Below are 12,643 nucleotides of genomic sequence, written 5' to 3'. Positions count from 1 at the left end.
ATGTTAGTTTAGAGATGGTTATTGTGTAGCCTGTAGTTTCTGCACATACTACCACTGCGCATTCATAGTTTGCACTAGTGCTATGCCATGGTGTGTTTCTATACTGAACAACATAAACACAACATGCAACAATTTAAAAGATTTTACTGAGTTCATATGAGGATATCGGTCAATTGAAATATAATCATTAGGCCCTAATCTATGGATTTCACCTGACTGGGAATACAGATATTTATCTGTTGTTCACAGATGCCTTATATAAAAAAATAAAATAAAATGGGCCTCACAATGGGCCTCAGGATCACCTCACGGTATTTCTGTACATTCAAATTGCCATCAATAAAATGCAATTGTGTTTGTTGTCCGTAGCTTATGCCTGCCTGCCTGCCCGCCACCATCCGGCGCTGTGTTCACAACGTTGACATCAGCAAACCCCTCGCCCACACGACGCCATACACGTGTTCTGTGGTTGTGAGGCCGGTTGGACATACTGACAAATTCTCTAAAACGTTAAATTCTCTGGTAACAGTTCTGGTGGGCATTCCTACAGTCAGCATGCCAATTGCACGCTCCCTCAACTTGAGATAACTGTGACTTTGTGTTGTGTGACAACTGCACATTTTAGTGGCCTTTTATTGTCCCCAGCACAAGGGGTCCCTGTGTAATGAAATTGTATCTATTTTTGTCCTGGTGCCACAGGGTTGTAAATTACAATACGCATGCGGGAGCTCCAAGAACCGTCTGAAACTGTTATTAGGTAACATGTAAAGTGTTGGTCCCATGTTTTATGAGCTGAAATAAAATAAAATTTCTCAACTTTTGTGCACAAATTAGTTAACATCCATGTTAGTGAGCATTTCTCCTTTGCCAAAAGGATCCATCAACCGGACTGGTGTAGCATATCACGAAGCTAATACAACAGAATGAACATTACACAGGTGCACCTTGTGCTGGGGACAAAAGGGCCACTTTAAAATGTGCAGTTTTGTCACAACACAATGCTGCAGATGTCAAGTTTTGAGGGAGCTTGCAATTGGCATGCTGACTGCAAGAATGTCCACCAGAGCTGTTGCCAGATAATTTAATGTTTTCTTCTCTACCATAAGCCACCTCCGTCATTTTAGAGAATTTGGCAGTACATCCAACCGGCCTCACAGCAGCAGACCACGTGTATGGCGTCGTGTGGGCGAGCAAGTTTGCTGATGTCAACATTGTGAACAAAGTGCCCTGCGGTGGCGGTGGGGTTATGGTATGGGCAGGCATAAACTACGGACAACGAACACAATTGCATTTTATCCATGGCAATTTGAATGCACAGAGATCAGTGATGAGATCCTGAGGCCCATTGTCGTGCCATTCATCCACCGCCACCACCTCATGTTTCAGCATGATAATGCGCTGCCCCATGTTGCAAGGATCTGTACACACTTCCTGGAAGCTGAAAATATCCCAGTTCTTCCATCGCCTGCATATTCACCACACGTCACCCACTTAGCATGTTTGGGATGCTCTGGATCGACCCGTACGACAGCGTGTTCCAGTTCCCACCAATATCCAGCAACTTCGCACAGCCATTGAGGAGTGGTACAACATTCCACAATCAACAGTCTGATCAACTCTATGCGAAGAAGTTTCATGCTGCATGAGGCAAATGGTGGTCACACAAGATACTGACTGGTGTTCTGATTCACGCCTGTGACCAAAAGATGCGTATTTGTATACCCAGTCATGTGAAGTCCATAGACTAGAGCCTAACGCATGTATTTAAATTGACTGGTTTCATTATATGAACTGTAACTCAGTAAAATCTTTGAAATTGTTTCAGTATGCCTTTACATTTTTGGTCAGTATAATTTGACCGAACTTTGAAAAGAATAATGGGCAAATGTTGTGCAATCCAGGTGTGGAAAGCTCTTAGACTTCTCCAGAAAGACTCACAGCTGTAATCACTGCCTAAGGTGCTTCTACAACGTATTGACTCGGGTGTGAATACTTATGTAAATTATATATTTCTGTATTTTATTTTCAATAAAATAGCAAACATTTCTAAAAACATGTTTTCACTCTGTTATTATGGGGTATTGTGTTTAGATGGGTGAGAGAAAAAAATATATTCAATACATTTTTAATTTGGACTGTAAAAACAAAATGTGGAATAAGTCAAGGGGTATGAATACTTTCCGAAGGCACTGTAAAATGTATGTATGCTTTATTCACATGATAGTACTAATCAGTGACACCGCTTTGAAACTTTATCCCCCATGTAATGCATGTCTTTAAAATAATGCACACTGTTTCCAGTGTACCTAATATTCAAAATAGTTGAACGAATAGAAGTGAGCAATCATTAACAGTCAATACGTTTCAAAGGTCAATAAAGAGTTAAGGTTTAATGAGCATGTTTCTTGAGTTCTTCTGCTCAGATCTTGTGTTATGTACGTGTCAGCCAATAGGTTTTTATTTGAGAGCGACAGTGCATGCTGCGACAGTGCTTGTTTCCACAGCTGACAGTCTAGGTTGATCAAACAGAGAAAAACTTGACTTCTTCCTGTTTTCTCTAATTGAGAGATTCTGAGGTTCACAGCTTCCTTTCAAACTTGGCTTAGAATAGTCCCAAGAGTCTTTTGAAACTTGATTACTCCGTTTTTCTGGTAAGTCCTCTCTTACACAATACATGGAATAATATGTGACTGAAGCAATCTTAACATGTTTAATAAAATATATAATTTACTGTTGTTCTTAATGTAAGGAAAACTGCTGGGTTAAATATGTTCAACATGCACTTAAATCTTTATTTGGAAACATGACATTCAACTAGATCTTTCTGTAGATTACATTGTGTGTATTGTAATAAAATCAGTTGATTTCTAAACATGTCATACCTGAAATTGACACAGTTGTTTGCAACTCGTTTCAATTCTACTTTTTGACTGTATTGTCTGAAATGTAATTGTCTGCATTGATGCACATTATACAATTTTAATTACCATTCATTCATTTCACAAAAGTACTTTTTCTATCATAAGTCTGTCACACTTGGAAAAAGTACTCAATTGTCATTCGTGAGAAAAAGTAATGCCTTAATAGAAAATTACTCAATTAAAAGTGAAAGTCACACAGTAAAATATTCCTTGAGTAATAGTATTTGGTTTTAAATATACTTATGTATCAAAAGTATCAAAAGTAAAAGTATAAATATTTTTTTATTCCTTATATTAAACCATCCAGACGGCACAATTTTCTTGTTTTGTTATTTTTATTTATGGATCGGCAGGGGCACACCAACACTCAACAGACATAATTTACAAATAAAGCATTTGTTTTTAGTGAGTCCACCAGATCAGAGGCAGTAGGGGTGACCAGGGATGTTCTCTTGATAAGTGTGAATTGGACCATTTCCCTGTGCTGCTAAGCATTCAAAATGTGACGAGTACTTTTGGGTGTCAGGGAAAATATATTGAGTAAAAAGTACATTATTTTCTTTAGGAATGTAGTGAAGTAAAAGTAGTCAAGAACATAAATAGTAAAGTAAAGTACAGATACTCAAAAAATAAAAATAAAGTATTTTTACTTAAGTACTTTACACCACTGAAAACAGTTACTTGTCTGCAATAGGTCCATGCTACATGAGACTGCTTTTATTTGTTGTTTAGGTTTATTACACGGTCTGAACTCACATAACCTGGGAATAAATCCCCCAAAATCTCAGGATCTTGCTGAAATGTATGCATACACTCTGCAGCTAGGAAAGGGGAACCTCACCGCAGAGAATAAGCAATGTCCCACAAAACATATTCTACAACATAGCCTATGCAAAAGCCTTTGACTAGGCTGTCTGGCCCAGATTGATCCTCCACAGCCAACATGAAAGAACCGAAATGGTTGTAGTTAAGCCACCATCACTAATAGGTCAGAAGAGAGAAAGAATATAAAGCCAGTGGATGTACCTTTAGTAGACCTCAGAGGGATGTATAGAAAACAGTAAGGTACGTCGATGTACTGTATGTCTTCACTTCATCTGTCAGGTGGTGGGGGATGTTATATAAGAATGAAGCGGGAAATACAGTATGTTTGAGTAATCTAACATGGATGAAGGTATACATAAAATAATGTTCCATGCATACATCTGATATAATTTCTAGATATCCAATTAGCTTCATATGAACTCACAATGCTCCTTGTACATATATTAATTTCTCCAATATCCACTTAGCTGATCATGTGCTTCAGTTGACATTTGATCAGGGAAGTCAGGCGAGATGATAAATCAAACCATTGTTGCCTTGCTGTGGTTGTTTTGCCACCCCATGTAATCTTTATGCTTTGGGAACAGCCACCATGCAGAAGTGAATAGTAGGAACAACAACCAGAAGCAGAACAACAATGTCATGTCTTTGTCAATAACATTGAGACATTTTTATATTCAAAACACAGATTTTTTAAAATTACAAATGTACAATGAATTGCCAATTGATAATGCCAGCATTGCCCCTAAAAGTCTCAATACTGACATGAAGTACTGTGCGTCATTGAAAGCCAACCCCAGTTGTTCACTTCAGATACTTAACCACACTCGTGCATTTAAAGAAGAATTTGGGTCACAGTCAAGCAAGATTGGGGTTATGTGACCTGGTTCTCTGCAAATTTCCTTTCTCTGAATCGCACCACACTGCCAACCCTATTTGACTCCAGATTACTTCAGTCACACCTTTGTAAGGATGTTAATTAACTACAATCAGAATTTTGCTTTATAGTTAAAATAATATACGTATACAGTAGTTGATAGTGATAGGATACATTTCAATAAAACAGAAATGCTTTTGGGGGGGGGGGGGATGCCATGAGTACATACTATATGTTGAAATAAATTCCAAGTGTGTTATTAAATGAAAGACCTGTTCTTCTCTGAGTGCTCTCTCTATCCATAGGAGAAAATGAACCATACGGATAATGGCGAGGAAACAGTTAACAATTCAGTGGCGTATGACTATGATGTGGTGGAGCCATGTAATATGGAAGACAACAACAGTGTGGAGACAGTGGTGCGACTCTACATCCACTCTGTCATCTGCATCCTGGGTTTACTGGGCAACATCCTGGTGATCGTCACCTACGCCTTCTACAAGAAGGCCAAGTCCATGACGGACGTCTACCTTCTGAACGTGGCCATAGCAGACATGCTGTTTGTGGCGGCTCTACCCCTGATCATCTACAATGAGCAGAGTGGCTGGGCCATGGGGACGGTGGCCTGTAAGGTTCTCCGCGGGGCCTACAGCGTCAACCTGTACAGTGGCATGCTGCTGTTAGCTTGTATTAGCACCGACCGCTACATTGCTATCGTCCAGGCCCGTCGCTCCTTCCGGCTCCGCTCCCTGATCTTCAGCCGCATCATCTGCGCTGCAGTCTGGAGCCTGGCCCTGCTCCTCTCTGTCCCCACCTTTGTCTACTACGAGCGTTATGTGCCTGCACACAGCACCCTTGGAAATTATTATGACAACTATGATTACAACAATGCTACAACACCGTTTGATCTGGAGAACACCATATTCTTAGAGGAGGAGGACTATGTAGTCTGCAACTTCAGGTTCCCAGACAACGCCACAGCCCGTCAGATGAAGATCCTGGTCCCGAGCACCCAGATGGCGGTGGGCTTCTTGCTGCCCCTGTTGGTCATGGGCTTCTGCTATGCCAACATCATTGTCACGCTGCTGCGTGCCAAGAACTTCCAGAGGCACAAGGCGGTGCGCGTGGTGCTGGCTGTGGTGGTCGTGTTTATCATCTGTCATCTGCCCTACAACGTCGCGCTGCTCTACGACACGGTCAACAAGTTCCAGAACCTGGCCTGCAGTCACGTGGATGCCACCGAAGTGGCCAAGACAGTGACGGAAACGGTGGCCTACCTGCACTGCTGCCTCAACCCGGTCCTATACGCCTTCATCGGGGTGAAGTTCAGGAACCACTTCAGGAAGATTGTGGAGGATGTGTGGTGCATTGGGAAGAGGGTCATGAATCCCAGACGCTTCTCCAGGGCCACGTCAGAGATGTATGTCTCCACTGTCCGCAAGTCTATGGATGGTTCCTCTACAGACAATGCATCTTCTTTCACCATGTGAGGACGAGACCCTGTGGTGGAGACTGCTATTGCTGTGAACCCTAGCGTAGTCTGATACATTTATCAATGTACCTATGCCATCTTTATTGAATGTTTCCATAAGCCTTACATGGAATAATCAATGTAAAATAACAAAAGTGTTTATTTAAATGGTACCTACTGTAATGTCAACTGTTTCTACTTGCTGTTTATTGTTTATGAATATGATATATCGGTTGTTGCTTTTATGCAGTTCTGTCTTTGGTTAATGCACAATTGTGGTTTATGTCTATGTTTGAACATATTTTGAAAGACAAAGTAAAACAATACTTTTTTATGGCCTATATTAATTTCCTAATGTATTTATTGACGGAAGGACAATACTATGTAATCTGGGTTTCAGCATGGCAAACTGCTCACAATTAGTAGATGTACCAGCGTTGTTATTGTTACCCAGTAGATGGCGCCATTTACACTCTTTACACTATGTCTCTACACAGTCTGGAATTAAGTGTTGTAAAATCAGTGCGGAGACAGCTTCCCTAGAATTAAGTGAGTTCTACAAAGATAAGGCAGTATTGTTGTTTAAGAAAGCCAAATATTAGGTCATATTTGATTTGAGTGAAATTATGTTATTGTCTTAGGTAATTGGTTCATAGGACAGACAATCTCATATGCACTATTTAGTTAGTGCATATTATTGTCAACTTAATGTTACATTTGTTGCTGGTTTTTAACCTTTGGGGCTTGATTGCTGTCATTTGTGCTCACTTGCTAATTAAAGATCCAAATTGAATTGTCTGTCTCTATGTAATACCCGGTGTACAGTGTGAGAAGCTTCTGCAGGGGGTCTGTTGTGTTCATGACTCTGCCCTCAACCTATCATTATCAACAATTCATCATTAATCATGACTAAGCATATATGACACCCCTGATTCAATTATTAAAATCATAATTTGTAATTACCCAACATTTCTTATGTCATTTTAAATGTTTAAAACTAAACAATAGTCCTATTTTCAACACAGGAGGCTGCTGAGGGGAGGACGGCTCCTAATAATGGCTGGAATGGAGTAAATGGAATGGTATCAAACACAAGGAAACCATGTGTTTGATGTATTTAAGACCATTCCACTGATTCTGATCCAGTCATTACCACAAGCCCGTTCTCCCCAAATAAGGTTCCACCAACCTCCTGTGATGTTTAAGTTATGTAAGGATACTGTCTAAAATATTATAGTATTACTAAAAGTGAATTGATCCTGCTAAGCTACCAATACTACAAGCAGCCCTCCCAGAGAGTGACATTGAAAACCTGACTGACGAGTGTGGAAAATTATGTTAGCATGTTGTTAGCACTTTCCTTACACAAGTGGCTGTCTGTCATTCATTTAACTGGCAAGTCAAAACACTGTGACTAAGGGTTCCGCTATGTTTATGAAAGATATTATCTAATACTTGTACTTTTGTACCTTTAAATTACTAAAGGTATAAAAGAGGTTTAAAGGAGCAGGTACAACCAGTTGAATCCACGTAGAGACAAAGACGCAGTCATTCGGATGTAAGAACGGATTTTTTTAGGCATTCGTCGGATCCTACAAGCATTTCGCTACACCTGCAATAACATCTGCCTAATATGTGTATGTGACCAAGACAATTTGATATAGTTTTAGTACAAAGGAGATATTGTGAAATGTAACCTTGGTTTGAGCAAGTGGATAAAAAAAAACTGTATTTGGCAAACATATTGCGTCTCCTGCCGCAAGTCACACCATCACGCAAGCCACAAGGCTGTGAGAACAACTGTTGGCCAAGTCCTCCTCTATTCCCATGGCAATAACTAGTGTCAGTTCAGCTTCCAAGGCCAACTCATAAAGCGTATTGATGATCAATGCTTGACTCGGACTGAAATAGTTAGCGGTACTCATTTTGGGTGTTGGTGTTGTGCCGAAAAGCTCCCCTCTGACAGAATTCTTCGCATGAATGCGCACGCACTCAATTCTTCATTCCTGCGACTTGCTTGCTAGTTGAGATTTCTGATCACTTTAGGCTGCTATTTGGTTAACTACTTAACTATTTAGCAGTATTATGGCTTGGTGGTAGAAGCTGTTCAGGGTTTTGTTGGTTCCAGACTTGGTAGAACGGTAACGCTTGCCATCCAGTAGCAGAGAGAATACTGTGGTGGCTGAAATCTTTGACAATTTGACAAAGAAATTGTATATTTGTGTGCAGGAACCCTACATCCGTCAATGAGGCAGTACGTTAACACACCAAAAATCAATATATTGATAATGTACTATACACCACTACAGTAGTGAATGTGGTTGTTTTGGAGTTGAAAGGCTGTCATACAGCAGATAAATAAGGTATGATTGAAAACCATTGAAGCTGTCAAACCATAAACAGGAAATAAAGAGCCAGTCAGCGAGTGAGCGAGCAGGCAGGAGATGCAAATAACTGGTTTTATTACAGCAATTCAAACATACTGAAACTGAAACACCCAACACCATCACTCACAAGCTTACAAGCCTTGGATTAGTATTATTAGCCTTTGGCCATTAGTTCGGCAGTACGATTGCCTTGGTCCACATAAACTTAACTCACACAGCATGCTCATTCATGAAGACGTTTGATTAGACCCAGCAGCAAGCTGAATATAGACTAGCGGCGGGATCTTTGTCATATAAACACAAGCACTAATGATCCTCAAAAATAATAATCAAAAAATGTTTTTTTATATAATCAAAAAAGTTTTTTATTGCAGTAAGAAACACCCTAAAAGACAGAGGAAGCTAGGGCTTGAAGTTACAGTACATTAAAACCTGGCCTTGTCCTCAGCAATGGGTGCGGCACGGAAAGGCAGCTACATTGGTGCACTCTTCACTGAACAGGATAAAATAAGGACATACTGTAAAGGGTGACTTCACGTCTTTGAAGGTCATCCCTTTGAAACAGGATCTATGACTATGACAGAGAGGTGAGGGGATGATTGATTCTATTGTTAGAGCCTATAGGCTCCCACAGTAAGTGGACATGGCACACCTTAGGGCAGAGACCATCAGCATATGGGCCCACCGAGACTTGGCAGCAAGTCACAGGCCTCACACTGTGTGTGTGTGTGTGTGTGTGTGTGTGTGTGTGTGTGTGTGTGTGTGTGTGTGTGTGTGTGTGTGTGTGTGTGTGTGTGTGTGTGTGTGTGTGTGCGTGCGTGCGTGCGTGCGTGCGTGCGTGCGTGCGTGCGTGCGTGCGTGCGTGCGTGCGTGCGTGCGTGCGTGCGTGCGTGCGTGCGTGCGTGCGTGCGTGCGTGCGTGCGTGCGTGCGTGCGTGTGTGTGTGCGCACACATGCGAGCACAATTGGATTTTCATTCACTGCCAGACAGGGTCATATTCTCATTTCACAGTGAGTCTTTTCCCCTTGAGGCTTGAGTGAATTACCCTCTCTTTGACCCTGCAGGCTGGACTGGGTGACCAGGCAAAGCACACATTGGAGCAAAGGCCTGGTCCTGCTGTAAACAGCCGTAGCCCTCTACAGGCGCTCTATAAGGAAGGTTAATTAAGGTTAAATAAATAAAAGGAAGCTGTGCAGCAACAGCAACTATCCCAACTGTGAATTTCACAACATGCTGTCGGGTACATTCGTTTCACAAACTGCTGTCCATTGATGGATTGATAAATAAACTATTGCACAATCGCCGCAGACAAGGGTGAAAAGTGTAACAAAAAAAAAATACAAATAAAAAAATACTCTAAGGTGTCAAAAAACATGAATCTCACAAATATCTTTAGTGCCTAACTCAGCACATTTTGGAGAGTTGGCGTTATGGGTCAATATGCCCAGCTCTAAAATGAGACTGTCCGCCTGTGGTCAGGGCATCAGGGCTGAGAGGGTTTGGAAGACAAGTCCACCTAAAGATGCCATACTTACAGTAATGTGAAAAATTAATGTTGTTTTCCAGGTCACAGACTAATAGACAATATAGCCACTCAAACCAGACTTTCCTTAGACATTCAAATCGATTTCTTTATGCTGCTAATCCTTTACGGTGAGATGTTCTATCATTCCCTGTAATACAGTCATAGTAGCTAGGTGATATTATATCAACAGTGATCCTTGTTATCTCCCAGTGTGTATATCTCCCCTGCCTTTGGCAAAAGCTGCTTTGCAACACGTTTTATTCCTACTCTAAGAAAGAACACGGCAATGTTTCCACTTAGTAATAACAGGTAATACTCTCAGAGGAAAACAATTTGAATCATGCAATAGTTGTATTGACATTGAATTATAAACACCTGGGAATAAATATTGCTTTGGCAGTGCTGTTGATGAAAAAGTTCTGCCTATTGACATCACCTAGGTCTATACAGTAGGCTACATTGTTTCTGTAGAGCTGTTGAAGTGTATAGCCATAGTGGCAAGATAAGAGAAGCCTATCACAATATTACTGTCCTCTGGCAGGAATTACAAATACTGTTCATGAAAATTGACAAATTATTTAATTTGTCATTCTTATCACAGTCTTTTATCAAACACAACATATTTTGTCCTCAAATGACATTTCTGAGGCCGCTTTTAGTGAGTCTCCAAAAATAGGGAAATATTGTGCATTATTCTGTCTCAGGCTGTCTTGGGCAGAGCCAGGACAAATGGAACAAGGGCACCTTTAGCCTCTACAGGTGCTTTGAGTGCCAGTGCCTCAGGCAAAAACTGTTCATTCTCCTCTTCCACAACAAACTGCAATGTTTGGGACTTGTTCACACAGTAAATGGTGTTGCCAATGACAGCACAGCGAAAGGGCAAGGGGTTGGTCTGCTCCAGGGACGCACTGTCATGCCATATTTTCACCACAGTGTTGTATTTGAACACGTTGACGCCATAGTCACGGTTCACGTCAAACCTGTAGATGAAGTTTTTGAACGCCACCATGTCGGTGGATTTCTTCCTGCTGTTGTTGAACGGGCATTCCTCCCAGTCAGCTCTTCTATTGTCATATCTTAGCAGACGATAAAAGAGAGAGCCTCCTGATACGAACAGCTCTCCATTACAGGTCGTTGCCTCGTGCGCAACAGCGAACGCCCCTTTTGGTAGAGGCGCCACAGGGCTCCATCTGTCAGTGCGAGGGTCGTATTTCTCCACCGTGAAGAGACACTCCCCTCCGATTGCAAACAGGTAGCCGTCCATGGACACCAGCTTGAGCTGAGACCGACCCTGGGTGAGCGGTCGTATTTCGCTCCAGCTGTCAGTGAGAGGGTTGTAGCAAAACACCTTGTCCGAGACTTTGCCTTTGTCGCCCTGCACTTTGATTCCACCTGCTACGAATAGATAATTGTACATGGTGCATATCCCAGAGCCCTTTGTGTTGATTTCATCCGGCATCTTCGTCAGCACTTTCCAGTCCTTTGTCTCCTCGTTGTAATAGTAAATCACATGGTTCTCCTCCAGGGACACCATCGATAGAGGGCTCTGGGGGCGACTGTTCTCGCGGCTTGGAGGTCTGCTCCCGGCGCGGTCATACACCTCGTTGATTTCAGCCACCACCAACGCCCTCTTTCCCTCCATTCTCATAGTGAGAATCAGCTCTCTCTCCCCTCCGGTCAAACGCCCATAGACAGCAGGATCACGCAGTATTTCCAAGAAATTGTCACTCATGTGCTTGTAGGCTTTCTGCTTCAATTCACCGATACGTTGCCTTTTGGCTATTGTCAAAATCTCATAGCAGTTCTCAGCAGTAATCTGCTCCGACATTTTATCGACAGCAGCTTGAACCGCGCAAGGAATTTATAACACTTTAGCCCGGGTGATGACCTCTACAATATGAACCTTACTAACCTCCATTCGGGACGAGTAAATGTAATCCACCAATATTGTCAAAGTCTTAAAACTCACCCCCTTTACTCGGCATACGTCTCGGGACTGCCGCGCCTTGAAATAGTCACTTTTCTCATCCAAAACGGCTTTATGCGCTTCAAGTTTCTTTCCAGACACTTCAATCACTAAATCAGACTTATCTTCAGAAGCACAGACGCCGTTCCCACATCCCCATCCTTCCTGCCTGGACTGCGGTGCTTGGTTTCCCTGTGTAGCTTCTGGGTCGCTCTCTCCCCGCACAGCCGTCTGTCCCGCACTGCCTGTCTGTCCGCGCTCATGTGCTGGCTGTGCTTCTGCGCTGATACAAAAGGTGACAGGCGTAGAACTCCCCTCCCTCTTTCCCCCGCCTGGGAACTCGCTTTATAAATCTAACACTGACCTTTCACAGCTCCACCGCTGACTTGACACACGAGAGGTGCGCTCCGTGTTTTCGTTTCGTCATCCAGGCAGAAGAGGGAAAGCCCAGGCTGTGCGCCACGTCCACCTGCGCGCGGCAGTTCTCCTCCACCGCATCGGGCTCTATTGAACAGTGCTGCTCTTTGTTGAGATGTGGGGTTGGGGTATTCTCATTCATGGCTGACCCATGCATGCGATCTTCATTTGCATTTACTGAACCATTCTTTGGTGGGCTACCATTATAACATCTAAGAACCATGACAGCATTATCCATTTCAACAAGTGGGCTC

The 12,643-nt window shown here is 42.3% G+C and overlaps 2 protein-coding genes across 2 annotated transcripts; one reads left to right on the top strand and one right to left on the bottom strand.

Annotated features, from left to right (window-relative positions):
* Positions 1-4,901: 4,901 nt before the first annotated feature.
* LOC120019518 (C-C chemokine receptor type 6-like) lies at positions 4,902-6,659 on the top strand. The gene has a single exon (XM_038962815.1). The coding sequence runs from the start codon at positions 4,935-4,937 to the stop codon at positions 6,111-6,113; it is 1,179 nt and encodes a 392-aa protein (XP_038818743.1). The 5' UTR covers positions 4,902-4,934; the 3' UTR covers positions 6,114-6,659.
* A 2,698-nt stretch (positions 6,660-9,357) lies between these two features.
* Positions 9,358-12,427, bottom strand: LOC120019170 (kelch repeat and BTB domain-containing protein 11-like). Its single transcript, XM_038962466.1, has one exon. It carries the CDS (start codon positions 11,832-11,834, stop codon positions 10,707-10,709), a length of 1,128 nt encoding a protein of 375 aa, XP_038818394.1. The 5' UTR covers positions 11,835-12,427; the 3' UTR covers positions 9,358-10,706.
* Between the last annotated feature and the right edge of the window lie 216 nt (positions 12,428-12,643).

This window comes from Salvelinus namaycush, chromosome 24 (assembly GCF_016432855.1).
Source record: "Salvelinus namaycush isolate Seneca chromosome 24, SaNama_1.0, whole genome shotgun sequence".
In the NCBI taxonomy this organism is placed as follows: domain Eukaryota; kingdom Metazoa; phylum Chordata; class Actinopteri; order Salmoniformes; family Salmonidae; genus Salvelinus; species Salvelinus namaycush.
Note: the sequence above shows the minus strand (reverse complement) of the source record. Positions and strands in the feature narration are given on the sequence as shown.

Excerpts from the sequence above, each read along its gene's own strand:
- LOC120019518 (XM_038962815.1), top strand. The coding sequence starts at position 4,935 with ATGAACCATACGGATAATGGCGAGGAAACAGTTAACAATTCAGTGGCG.
- LOC120019170 (XM_038962466.1), bottom strand. The coding sequence starts at position 11,834 with ATGTCGGAGCAGATTACTGCTGAGAACTGCTATGAGATTTTGACAATA.